Source organism: Neolamprologus multifasciatus, chromosome 12, assembly GCF_963576455.1.
Source record: "Neolamprologus multifasciatus chromosome 12, fNeoMul1.2, whole genome shotgun sequence".
Taxonomy (NCBI): Eukaryota; Metazoa; Chordata; class Actinopteri; order Cichliformes; family Cichlidae; genus Neolamprologus; species Neolamprologus multifasciatus.
In genome coordinates, this window is record NC_140450.1 from 35,718,270 (window position 1) to 35,731,321 (window position 13,052).

General features: G+C 42.7%; 1 protein-coding gene across 2 annotated transcripts in view; it reads right to left on the minus strand.

Annotated features, from left to right (window-relative positions):
• The window catches only part of nr6a1a (nuclear receptor subfamily 6, group A, member 1a), a 131,258-nt gene that overhangs the window by 99,270 nt on the left and 18,936 nt on the right, over window positions 1–13,052 (minus strand). For both annotated transcript variants that reach the window (XM_085179498.1, XM_085179497.1), the window contains exon 2: window positions 1,554–1,598. In XM_085179498.1, coding sequence (XP_085035624.1) covers window positions 1,554–1,598 — 45 coding nt within the window. The remainder of the gene's footprint in view (window positions 1–1,553; window positions 1,599–13,052) is intronic.

Below are 13,052 nucleotides of genomic sequence, written 5' to 3' on the forward strand. Positions count from 1 at the left end.
CAAACACACTCAGTGTTTTTGGCCCGAGGTTCATCTCTGTCACGCTCGGTTAACTTTTCCCACAATCAAATCAAACATCACTGCTGCACGAATTCAAGAGATTTGCATGAATTTGGCTTTTAAACAGTTAACTTCCAACTGATGGAGATGAACGTGTGAGTGATGAAGTGTGCAGCTCTTTCCTTTTTAAATGGACTTCATCTCTTTACACTTCCCCAAAGAGCTCTGAACATCTGTGGCCAGGACGGCGCACTGTCGTAGGTTTACAGCCCCGCGGCGCACAAATCCATCGCCAATAAATGACCATCTGCTGCTTCATGACCACAACACGACTCACCTTCAGGGATTCTAGTGCAGAAAAAACATTTCTGAGATAACAGAGTTGATATCAGGACTTCATGTGCCGGGCTCGTGTTGGAAACAGCTGCAGCTAGCGCAGCTATTCGTCGCTGACCTGCTTTTTTTGTCACTGAATGGAGGTCTGTGAATTCCCAGCCCTGTCACAGCATTTACAAGCCGGAGGAGGCTTTCCCCCCTTGACCTCTGCGTCACCCTTGCCCAGTGCGTGCACTGCAGCATCCTGGGATGAGAATAGAGCTAACAGAGCGAACCCACCTCGTCAAGTTTACAACCCAATCATGCCTGGTCTCATAAATCCACGGCTTCTCCTGCAGCACGCTGACAATGCCGCCATTCAGTGTGTGCGCAGGTTTAATAGTTCCTCTCGGCTTCCTTCTACTTCTTAGCGACCCCTCCTCCACACACACACACACACACACACACACACACACACACACACACACACAGCCCTTTTTCCTCTTGCAGGTTTATGGAGGAACTATGAGAGCAGAGCTGCACACACACAGGTCAGCGTGGAGTCACGGTGAGGTCAGCACTTTTTGAACTGTGCGTGACCTATGACCCTCTCCATGGTGCCACCTGGCGCTCCAATGGCAGCCAGGGGAGTCCTGAGTGAACTTCATCTGAACCTGGACCTTAACATTGGACCACTGCCTCACCCTGTCCCCCTGCATCCAGGAGTCACATCTTCCTGACACATTTCTACAGCTTGTGTTGCGTCTCTGCACGCCGTCCACCGCGCTGAGACGCTGAAGACAACAAAGAGGTCGATTACTTTCATTTATTGAAGTTCTCTGAGATCACATCGCTGAAGCAGACCATCAGGACTCGTTGTTTTATGAAATGTGTAAATGTGTTCAGACATTTCATTTCCACTTGTTGGATTTCTCCCTCCGTGCTCGTCTGATGGAAGCGGCTGTCGTTGGGTTTATACCGCCCTCTTGTGGTTTTGATTGGAAACTACAACCCGTTTATTAATTTCACATTTTACTTCACCACTAGAGGGAGATCTTTGTCTAAAGATCAGAAACTCAAAGTGAGGTTCAGCGTTGTTGGACCAGAGAAAAGTTCATGTGTTTTGGAGCAAACAGATACTCGGGGCAAATGTAACTAAATATTTTTCATTAGTACTTAAACAGAAAAGTAAGGGAAGATAAGTAAGATCTGAGGTAAGTGCAGGTTTATGAACTTACCCATGTTGTTGTGCTCAGTTTCAAGCTGGTGATCGCTGTAAAAACCTGCAGAGAAGAGGTGCGAGGTTAGTTACAGTTGCCAGTGTTGTTACAGAATACTGGCGATTATGATGATATTAACAAAAAGATTCACAAACTCGAACGTGCAATTAACTGACACACACAAAGTTTGGCTTCTTTTAGTTTGGCAGTTCAGTCAGACTTGAGTTGTGTCTGTAGCCGACACATCCACACTGACCAGCGCTACGGCTCAGGTTAGCTGAGCAGGTCGTCTACTAACAGCTGCTGTGGTTTGCCAAATATACCAACCCCACGTTGCTCTCTGGTGTGCTGGACATGTCCAGTGTGCGTGACTGTTAGACAGAAAGCTTGTGTGAATGGGCCCTTTGAGTGCTCAGGTAGAGCAGAAAAGCCATTTAAGGCCAGTTCATTCATTTAAGCTGGAAGTCTGGAGGCTAAAGCACAGAGGGAACAACAGCGAGCAGAGACGTGCTGAGCCCAGAGGATTGTCTGTAAGCCAGGGAAGTGTGGCCACAAAGTCCCATCACAGTGTGTCCTTGCAGATATGAACACGGCTTGATGAGGATGCATGCAGAGAAAGCCCCCCCCCCCATCAGAACAACACACCAGGCAGCGAAGCATAAGAAACTGTCGCACAAGCTCACCACAAAATGTTGCAACAATCAGACAGCAGGAACATAATTTCACATGAACAACATAAAAGTGTGGATCCTTCCTGTTTGATATCAGTGGAACAGGCTTCACACACCAACAGAATATTGTTGAAACACCACAGCCTCAGACTATTATGCTTTTATAACGATAGCTTATCCATCCTCTGATACTCGATCTCACAGTGGAAAAGGAGACTTGCATCATGGATGTGTGAATGTTTCAGTCGGTGTCTTAAACATCTTTTCACCTGTAACCTCATCACTAAAATTCATGTCTCACTTTAGCAAACTCAGCATCAATCTCCTTCATTTGATGTTGTTTTTTGTGTAAATAGATTGAGATGATCTCTGGTTCATGACTCATGCTCACCCCTGTGACAAATCTCCCACCACAACAGGCTGAAAAGACTCAGTGTGAAGCCTCTAAGGAAACTCTTTCTGATCCTCTCGGTGATTTTAAACTAAGTAGCATGTGAGGAGCAGCACAGGTTTGCAGTATCATATAGTAATGCATTTACTGCTTTATTCAACCTGTTGGCTCCACAGAGACTTTACAATATAAGCATAATGATGAAGATCGTGCACTCCTCAGGAAAGTGTTACGTGAGGTCATCCAGCAGGAGAAAAGCAGGGCCCTTCTTTAATACATGTGGCAGCTCGAGGAGTCTCCCCCTGCTGGCCTTTAAGAGGAATGCAGTTTTAAGGGGCTCCCACTGTAAGACTGGAAAGCTACATGCAGTCTACGATCACCAACATGGCGTCCAAGTGAACTAAAACTAGACGTCAAGAAATAGTGAACCAAAATAAAAATCAACAAAACAAAGTAACTGAGGGAGTACAGTGTACTCACGAAGCTGAAACAGAAAGAGTACTCTCAGTTACATGGAGTAATAAAGGGCAGACCCACTCAGACCTTAAGAGGTGTGACACAACAGCGACCGAGTGGACCTGAGAGCAGACCACAGCCACCTCACCATCATTGTTCACACTCAGGCTACAGTTCGCACAACTAGGGCTGTGTGATATGACCAAAATCTCATCTCCTGATATAAAACATCTATCGTCCGATAACGATATAAATCACAAAAATGTAACATTTTCTGTAACTTCTGTGAATCTCGGGCAGCTCGACTTGGTGAAGTGTTTCCAGCTGTGCGTCATGTAGCTGGAGTCGAGTGTTTTAACGATGCATGAAACGATACATTTTTAGACATAAGTTGTAACGGCGCCGTTTTCTTTGTATTTATTACACGGCGTGCTGCGGGGAAAAGCCTGTTCTAACGTTTGAATCTAAGGTTGATTTTTTAGCACCTGGTGTCTTTTTTGCTTCTCATCCATAAATAATCTGCTCTTTCACGTGATTCAGTTTATTTTGAAAAGTCTCAACAGGATCTTGAGCTTTATTGTGAAAGGTTTATGTGGAACATAAACAAGCGGACACGCGATGGTGTTGCCGTCGTTGTTGCTAACGACAACGCATAAAAACAGGTGCTCTTAAATATAAGAGAAAGAGAGAACTTTAATAAATTAATAATAACTACAGTGACATCAAAACATGAAAAAAATGTTGCTGTAAACAGTTTATTTTGCGACACCACGAAACAAACGATAGCGTAAAATGAAACGATAGATGTTTTTATATCGTCATCAGATAAATATCGTTATATCGAACAGCACTAGGCACAAGCTCAGCAAAGCTGGACACTAGAAGACTGGAAACATGTTGCCCAGTCTGACACATCTCAAAAACATCAGACAGTCACCATCAGAATTGGTGATAAACATCCTCCTGATCCATCCTGCTTTGTATCAGCACTACAGACTGGAGCTGTGGTGATGTGGGGAAATGTAGAGGAAACTTCTCTGGTTTGATCTCAGTTTGGTCAATTTAGTTTTCACAAGCAACCTGATGAAGTTTGGTTGCTTTCCTGTGAGTCACCTGCCGTCAGAGCGCTGCAACATCTGAACTTTAATGCCACGTAATCACCTCTAACATTCACATCATCAAGAACATTAAAGCTAAAAAAGTTTCATTATAAAAAGTAAAAAAAAAAATTATTATAACTCTGATGAACTCCAAACACATGAGTCGTTTTAACACAGCTGACCTTCTTATCTCGTGTGTGTTCATTCATGCACGTTTGTTTTCACTATCATTCATTTTGACTTGCTAACTTGGTTGTTGTGAGACCAGGCTTCAGTCATTAGTTAGAAACAAACACTAACCCTGATCAGGGAATACTTCCTAGCTTCCTATCTGATGCTGCTTCTGTAGGAAACACTTTGCAGCTCGTTTCCTTCATGTGTCACCGCGTCCATGTTGTACGCAAAGACTCAAAGTCTCCACCAAACTAGTGAAAGCTGACAGCGCTGGACCACACAGTGGGAGAACATTTTTTATGCACACCCCGACACATCATCGGGCTCCCCTAACCCCACGACAGTCTGCTTGCTTCATATTAGTTACCCACTTGCTGTCTCAGCTTTATTAGACCCACATTTTTACCTCCTGCAGCAGCCTGGCCATCTGTGCAGCCACCAAGTGACTGGTTCTCACTTACATAGCACCGAGCGAGCGCCATCAGTCACATCCAGACTGGTGCATAACCCCCCCATCTGTGTCAGTGTACCACCCTGCTATCAACAGCTGTAGACCCTTGACCCGACACACGCCAGCTGCCTGCACCTGACCCCTCCTTCCCAACCCCCCTCCAACACCAGGGCATATGTTCTCCCTGGAGCACACACACGGACACACACGTGCCTCAGTCAGCCGAACAAACATGCGTGACATATGTAACATCCATGTAACAAGCATGTTCCCCACTTCGACTGTTCTGAGAAGCTGCAGCTTTGAAGTGAGAGAAGAAGTTTCACCTCAAACTGCAGAGAAGTTCACCTGCAGCCATGATATCTCTGCAAGCATTTGGAGCTCGTCGACTGAAGGACCACAACATACTTTATCTTACATCACTTACAATTACAGTTTAGTTATAAGAGGCATGTGTAGGTATGGCAGATGTACCTAAGATAAGCCTCATCATTAACGAGTCGCTGATAACCTGTTAACCCTTTAAGACCTACCATAGAACCAAGTCCACCAGAGCTTATATTATATGTTTACATGCTGTGGAGCCATTTTTGGGAGCATTTTAAGTTGCTATACATCAATACAACCATTACAGCCCAAATTTTAATAATATGTCTGCATTAAGTCCACAGTAATTACATAAATTGCAAAAAAGTGCAATAAACTACAAAGAAATTGAAAATTGTTTTTGTTTTTTTAACATATATTTCTAGTTAGAGAAATTTAAGAGGCTTATCCCTCAAAACTGTAAATACAAAAAAGTTGCACAAAATATTTTCCCACCACAGGAAATTTATTTTGAGTGTCTTCATAGTTTTATTTTTGAAATACACCAATTTTTATACACTGCAGGAAAAACGAAAATAAATATTATAATGCATCCAAAACTTCAAAAACATACATGAGTAATAAAGACCATCTATTAAAGATGGTTAACAGTGCTTTGTGTTAACTCCTCACACACCCCCACACACAACAATGGGCATCAGTGGGATTCCCTTTGTGAGGCTCACAGCAATTAACACGACTATAACTCTGTGAAGCTGGATGTTTCCACGTCCACTGGTGTCGTCCATAAGACTATAACAAAAGCAGGAGACCTATTACAGTTAGAAACCAACGTTAATAATTAACCCTTTAAGACCTACCATAGAACCAAGTCCACCAGAGCTTATATTATATGTTTACATGCTGTGGAGCCATTTTTGGGAGCATTTCAAGTTGATATACATCAATACAACCATTACAGCCCAGATTTTAATAATATGTCTGCATTAAGTGCATAGTAATTACATAAATTGCAAAAAAGTGCAATAAACTACAAAAAAATTGAAAATCGTTTTTGTTTTTTTAACATATATTTCTAGTTAGAGAAATTTAAGAGGCTTATCCCTCAAAACTGTAAATACAAAAAAGTTGCACAAAATAGTTTCCCACCACAGGAAATTTATTTTGAGTGTCTTCATAGTTTTATTTTTGAAATACACCAATTTTTATACACTGCAGGAAAAACGAAAATAAATATTATGATGCAAATTTGCAAAAAAGCAGCATATGCATCAAAATAAACTATTTCCAGCAGTGCAATATGAGTCCTAAGCATCCCAGAAACCACACAGAAAGTCAGAAAGTCAAACATAACACACCAGTATAGGCTCATGAGGCCCTGATGGTAAAAAACTACATTTCTGCAAAATGACGTCACTCCCGGTTTCGGGCAGGTCATGGCGGACATGCGATAGTTCGTGCTGATGGACGTAGGAAGTGTTACAAACAGCTGATCGGATCAGCAAAGTGTGTTTCTGGAATATTATGTTTTTGTTGCTGCAAGTGCTTTTTATGCAGTTTTTGCAAAACTATATGTGGAAGGAAACTGTGACCGAGGACAAGCTGATGGCATAAGATGTAAGTACAACTCCTCCGGTTTCATATGCAAAAAAAAATTATTGTGCTAGCTCACGTGGTTGCAGAGCTACCGGGATTTAAAAATAGTTACGCAAAACAGAGCGTGCTGCTCTGACCGGTTTTAAAGGGTTAAAAACACACCCTCTGTTATATGAGAATAACAGTAAAGAGTTTGTCGCTTTTTTGTTTGCTTCTTCCAAAAGATTCCCACCGGTGTCTCCTGCACTCTTCATCCTGCCCTCATCACACACGGACACAAAATCACCCAGTGGGAAAGAAACCGTCTCTGCAGATGCAGCCACACTCGTCACATCTGTCACGTGTGGAGATTCAACATGAAACTACAACGAGCAAGATGTGAGTGTCGTATCAACACATTATCATTATAATGATGAATAATGGGAGGTGAGCCAAACTAACACTGATTGGAGCCGTCGTGGTCCACAGACATTGTTCATCACTACAACCACTGTTGATAATCCGAGCTCCTGTTGCCTAGGCAACCTTTAAGTACTTATCCCTCTTTACATACACAGCAGAGTATTCTTCATTGTCACTGACAGTCAGTTTAGGCGCTCACCTTGAAGCTGAAAAGATTAACCTGGGACCCACTTTGCTTTGCGTGGCCAGCACCATCGTGATTTTTTTCATTAGATTTTTCTCCTCTATGGCGTCCACTCAGCACATCGCTGTGAGTCCATGTGTGAGGACGTGTCTTAGGGCACTGCATTCACAGTATTCACTGCTTTCTGAATAACCATTGTTTCTGGAACCGTAAGCTTAGCTGACTACTGCTCTGTTTCCATTAGTCGTACGAGAGGTCTGAGTATAAGTCACTACAGATTTGAATGAGGTTATTGGAGATGGTGGGTGTTTGGAAGCAAGAACAACACATTTAAAATCTAAAACACTATCATGTGCTGCAGGAAAGTCTTCTTTCAATATCCGGCCAGTGTGTGTAAAAGGCCACGCTGAGAGCACAGCGGTCCTGCCACACATCATTTTCCAATTTTCTTTCTGCTCTCGTCAGCTCGTAATAACAACGTTTATGTGACTGGAGCAGGGCGACGTGACCAAAAGTATCTATCACGAAATTTGCGATAACGATATAATTGACACGAGACAAAATACTTTACAACTCCTCAACTTTATTAGTGCAAAAGAAAAAACATCAATGTATTTTCACTTAAACAAGCAGCTTTTTATGTGCATTAAAGTTATATAAACATGTAACAGTGCAAATGCAAATTCCTCGCTGACAGTTTAACCAAAAGGCATTTCCAGTGGAAACTGGCCGACATATCCTCAGCATAACCATGTATAATATCCACAACACTTAAAAAGAGGTCATACACACACAATACAGTAATATTATGTTGAAGCACAGTACGTATCACTCCGCGAGGCTCCGCCTACGATAGCCGTAATGCTCCAACAATCCATCAAGCGGTGCGGCTTCGTAGCTTAGCAAAGTCGTACTAAAACATTTGACAGATTTTTGAGCGCCGTGCACATAAAATCGTTTCGAGGTCAGTAAACACAACCAGAGTTCATACATAAGGCACACGGGATTATAAGGGGCTCTGTCGACTTTCAGAAAAATCAAAGGATTTTAAGTGTCGTATTTTCCAAACAACACGGTAATAACGACGGCCCGCTAGCATGCGCTACCAAAAATAGTGCTTTGTTGTGTATCTGACGGACGAAAGCTAAACCAGTTCCACACCAGTGAAGCTGCATTTTTACAAACCAGTTCAGGTTCATCCGTTTCATTCAACGATCCACTTTTTCCGACGTGTGCGCATGAAAACAGGCACTGCACGTGCGCGTTTTACCCATATTTAATTTTCCTATCGTTGCCCAACATTACACCAGTATTACCATGAACAGTATGATATGGCCCAGAACTAACTGGGATCAAGTCTCGTTTCGGTTCGTGCGAGGTTGTCGTGTCTGTCGATAACAGACCAGCAGTAGAGCTCTCCAGTGTGTGGTCTCTGTTGCTAATCCTCATGACGGCTTATTGACCGTGATAGCCTGAGGCTGGAGAGGCTTCGAGCAGCAGAGCCTGCTCCGCTGCGGCCCATTGTGTGCGGACAATGAAAGGCTGCATCTTTAACCTTTCACCTTTAAAACCTCTGCAACCTCAGGGCTAATCAGCTCGCTATCAAAATAACATACCGCCTCCTGTCCCCCTGTGGATGGAGACATGCTCAACGCAAGGTTTATAACAAGTGGCTCGATACCGCATCAGCCTATCAGAACGGGCGGCTCTGAGCTGTATTGAGCAAATGTATTTTTCTGCATTTGCAAACGACAACAGGCTAAAATATGAATTTTATACCAGCCTGACACCTCTAAATAAGAACAAGCAATGACTGAGTGTAACATGCAACATCAGTCTTACTTGCATGTAATCTAAGTTTCTGGCTAAACGGCTCAAAAATCTCACTTTGTGATGATTTCACTGCTTATGTATTGCAGTGAGCGAGTACTATTCCAAGCCAGGACTGTAAACGTCTACTACAATACAGACAACAACAGGCTAAAATATTAATTTTATAGCAGCCTGACACCTCTAAATAAGAACAAGCAATGACTGAGTGTGACATGCAACATCAGTCTTTTGGTCCAGTCTTACTTGCATGTAAGTTACTGGCTAAACGGCTCAAAAATCTCACTTTGTGATGATTTCACTCCTCATTATTACTACTATTCCAAGCCAGGACTGTAAACGTCTACTACAATACAGACAACAACAGGCTAAAATATTAATTTTATAGCAGCCTGACACCTCTAAATAAGAACAAGCAATGACTGAGTGTGACATGCAACATCAGTCTTTTGGTCCAGTCTTACTTGCATGTAAGTTACTGGCTAAACGGCTCAAAAATCTCACTTTGTGATGATTTCACTCCTCATTATTACTACTATTCCAAGCCAGGACTGTAAACGTCTACTACAATACAAGATAAGCTCTGTTCCATGCTGAGAAGGCTGGGCATGTTTGTTCATGACACCACAAAGATTTACATTTCCTCCATATTAAATATACACCGCTCCCCTAAACCTGCAGAAATCCTCAACCTGAAGCCACGACACTGCCCAGGGTGTCACAGCACTCATGCAGCAACTCTATCAGTCCATCAGCGTCCCAGCTCCTCTGTCCCAGATGGGCTATGGTTCCACATGACCAGCGGAGGGCAACGCCAGTTTGTTATCCGAGTAGTTCAGTCTCTACCTGCCATGCCAACCAGACTAGAGACATGCTGGTTTCAGTGCTAAAAAAACCCACCCAGCAGCATTCTGGGACATCGTGCTAAACTGGAACGGCCTGCTTTAAAAGACTGAACATTGCAACGACAGGAAAGACTGACAGGGATGTAGAAAAGTGGGAGAGTATATAATGTCAGAGTAACCCACACATGAGCGAGGTCACAAGTGTTTCTTTGAATAGCGTGAATAAGCCCATTAACAGGATAATCCCTGCCCCCCTTTGACTGCAGCAGCCTCCTGCTAATAAAGACAAAACTGGCCACTTTTATCAGATCGCCGTTCTGTCGTGACGCTCGGGCAGTTCAACTTTAATGTGAATATTTAAAGGCAAACACTGTTATATGAGAATACTGCAGGAAAAAGGTTTGGGGAATGACGGAGTGGAAAAAGTCTCATCTCTAATATCAGCGTCTCCTGGCCACTGTACAGTCAGTCATGTTAAGCCGGGCTCACACTGTGCGATTTTTGGCTCATTTTGAGCTGATTTTTCAGTTGTGCGACCGTTTTGGTGATCGGCCCAATTTTGGCCTTCATCGTGCGTCGTGCATCGTGTAGTATACGTGGGGAACGAGAAGCGATTAACACCTCACGACCAGCTCCCGATCATCAATCGCTTCAAACAGGTTTTAAATCCTCGCGACCGTCGTGAGGGTGTCACCGAAGTTTCTCACACTGCGCATGCGCAAACACAAATGTCAGCGAAAAAGACGGCGCAGCACGGCAGTGCAGCGTGTGATCTGGACACAAGCGATGGAGGCACTTGAAGAACTTTGGAAAGCTCATCCGAGCCTTTTCGATGTGGCCTCACAAAATCATCACGACCACAACAACCGTGAAAAGAGTTGGATAGACGTTGCTGCTCAATCACAGCTGATCATGTTTTTCATTAGCAATTTAGCAAAGTTGATGGTGGTGTGTGTCTGTGTGAGTGAAAGACAGAGAGGGAGAGCGAGCGACAGATTACCTTCATTTTATGGACGCACAGTGTGAGCACTCGGGTCGCATCAGAGCATCGTGACCTACGAACTTCTAACCCCTGTTAGTCAATCATACAGTTTGAGCAGGAGCTGAATCACAGTGTGAGCCCGGCATTACATTTAAGCCTAGTTGACATTACAAGCTCCAGTTGCCTAGGTAACCTTCCAAAGTGATGAGTTGTGTTCTTTGTTGTCACTGACAGTGATCTTAGTCGCTCCACTAGGAGCTGAAAGGCTGCAGTTGGGACCCACTCGCGGTTATTTGTCCATCATCGCTTCAAGTCATTAATTGTCACTTTTTCCTATCATGTCGTCACATCACTCCGAGTCACTTCCTGTGTGAAGACGTCTCATCAGACACTTGCAAACAGTGTCCACAGCTTTCTGAATGACCCACATGCCACTATAACACAGTTCACAGCACATTGTTTGCCACTTCTTTAAGTTCCCAGTGTTTCCATTCTTCCTTTAATGTGTTTTACACTTGTCATCTACTTCTTTTCTCATAAAAGGCTCATTTTTTCAACGTTGTGGGTTTTTATTGCTGCTACTGCATCGAGCGCAAAGAAGATTTTGGTCAATATTTCAGCGTTTTGCCAGCAAAAAGTGTTAACCTTCAACTTGACAGGAGACTGAAATATGTGGTTTGTCATATGCACACAAAACACTGGAAGGTTACATCAGCACACATGGCTCATTCCTAACTCTTTGTGTGATCACAGAAAGGGAGGAAAGATGGCGGCATTGTTTCTTTAATTGGCAGGCATTGGTCGGTATTTCAAACGAACCTCAACTGTTACCTAACAGCTAGTTTAGATGCACCGTGCTCATCGAGGATCACTCTATGCAGTCCTATGAAAACAAAGTACAGCCTTAAGATTGTCAGTAGCAGCCAGGTGCTGTTGATCAAACACACCTGATTAACCCTTTAAGACCGACCATAGAACCAAGTCCGCCAGAGCTTATATTATATGTTTACATGCTATGGAGCCATTTTTGGGAGCATTTCAAGTTGCTATACATCAATACAACCATTATAGCCCAGATTTTAATAATATGTCTGCATTAAGTGCATAGTAATTACATAAATTGCAAAAAAGTGCAATAAACTACAAAAAAATTGAAAATCGTTTTTGTTTTTTTAACATATATTTCTAGTTAGAGAAATTTAAGAGGCTTATCCCTCAAAACTGTAAATACAAAAAAGTTGCACAAAATAGTTTCCCACCACAGGAAATTTATTTTGAGTGTCTTCAAATTTTATTTTTGAAATACACCAATTTTTATACACTGCAGGAAAAACGAAAATAAATATTATAATGCAAATTTTCAAAAAAGCAGCATATGCATCAAAATAAACTATTTCCAGCAGTGCAATATGAGTCCTAAGCATCCCAGAAACCACACAGAAAGTCAGAAAGTCAAACATAACTTTTAAAAACACCAGTATAGGCTCATGAGGCCCTGATGGTAAAAAACTACATTTCTGCAAAATGACGTCACTTCCGGTTTCGGGCAGGTCATGGCGGACATGCGATAGTTCACGCTGATGGACGTAGGAAGTGTTATGAACAGCTGATCGGATCGGCAAAGCGTGTTTCTGGAATATTATGTTTTTGTTGCTGCAAGTGCTTTTTATGCAGTTTTTGCAAAGCTATATGTGGAAGGAAACTGTGACCGAGGACAAGCTGATGGCATAAGATGGAAGTACAACTCCTCCGGTTTCATATGCAAAAAAAATTATTGCGCTAGCTTACGTGGTTGCAGAGCTACCAGGATTTAAAAGTAGTTACGCAAAACAGAGCGTGCTGCTCTGACCGGCTTTAAAGGGTTAAGTCAGCAGGTGTGACTTTACATTCAAAGACAGCAAAACAGGAAGATTATTTCCAGCGGTAACAACTGTTACTTTAGGTCAGTAATGAACTAGAATTTAAGTACGTGTTGCTCTTTAGCATCATTGCAAACACAACCACATCGGCCCATTAACAGCATGCAACAGCACCAAGTGCGATTTTTCCTGTGTAATAAAGTATTTTATTAGTACTTATTAATTACTCACTTATTAGTACTTGTATTG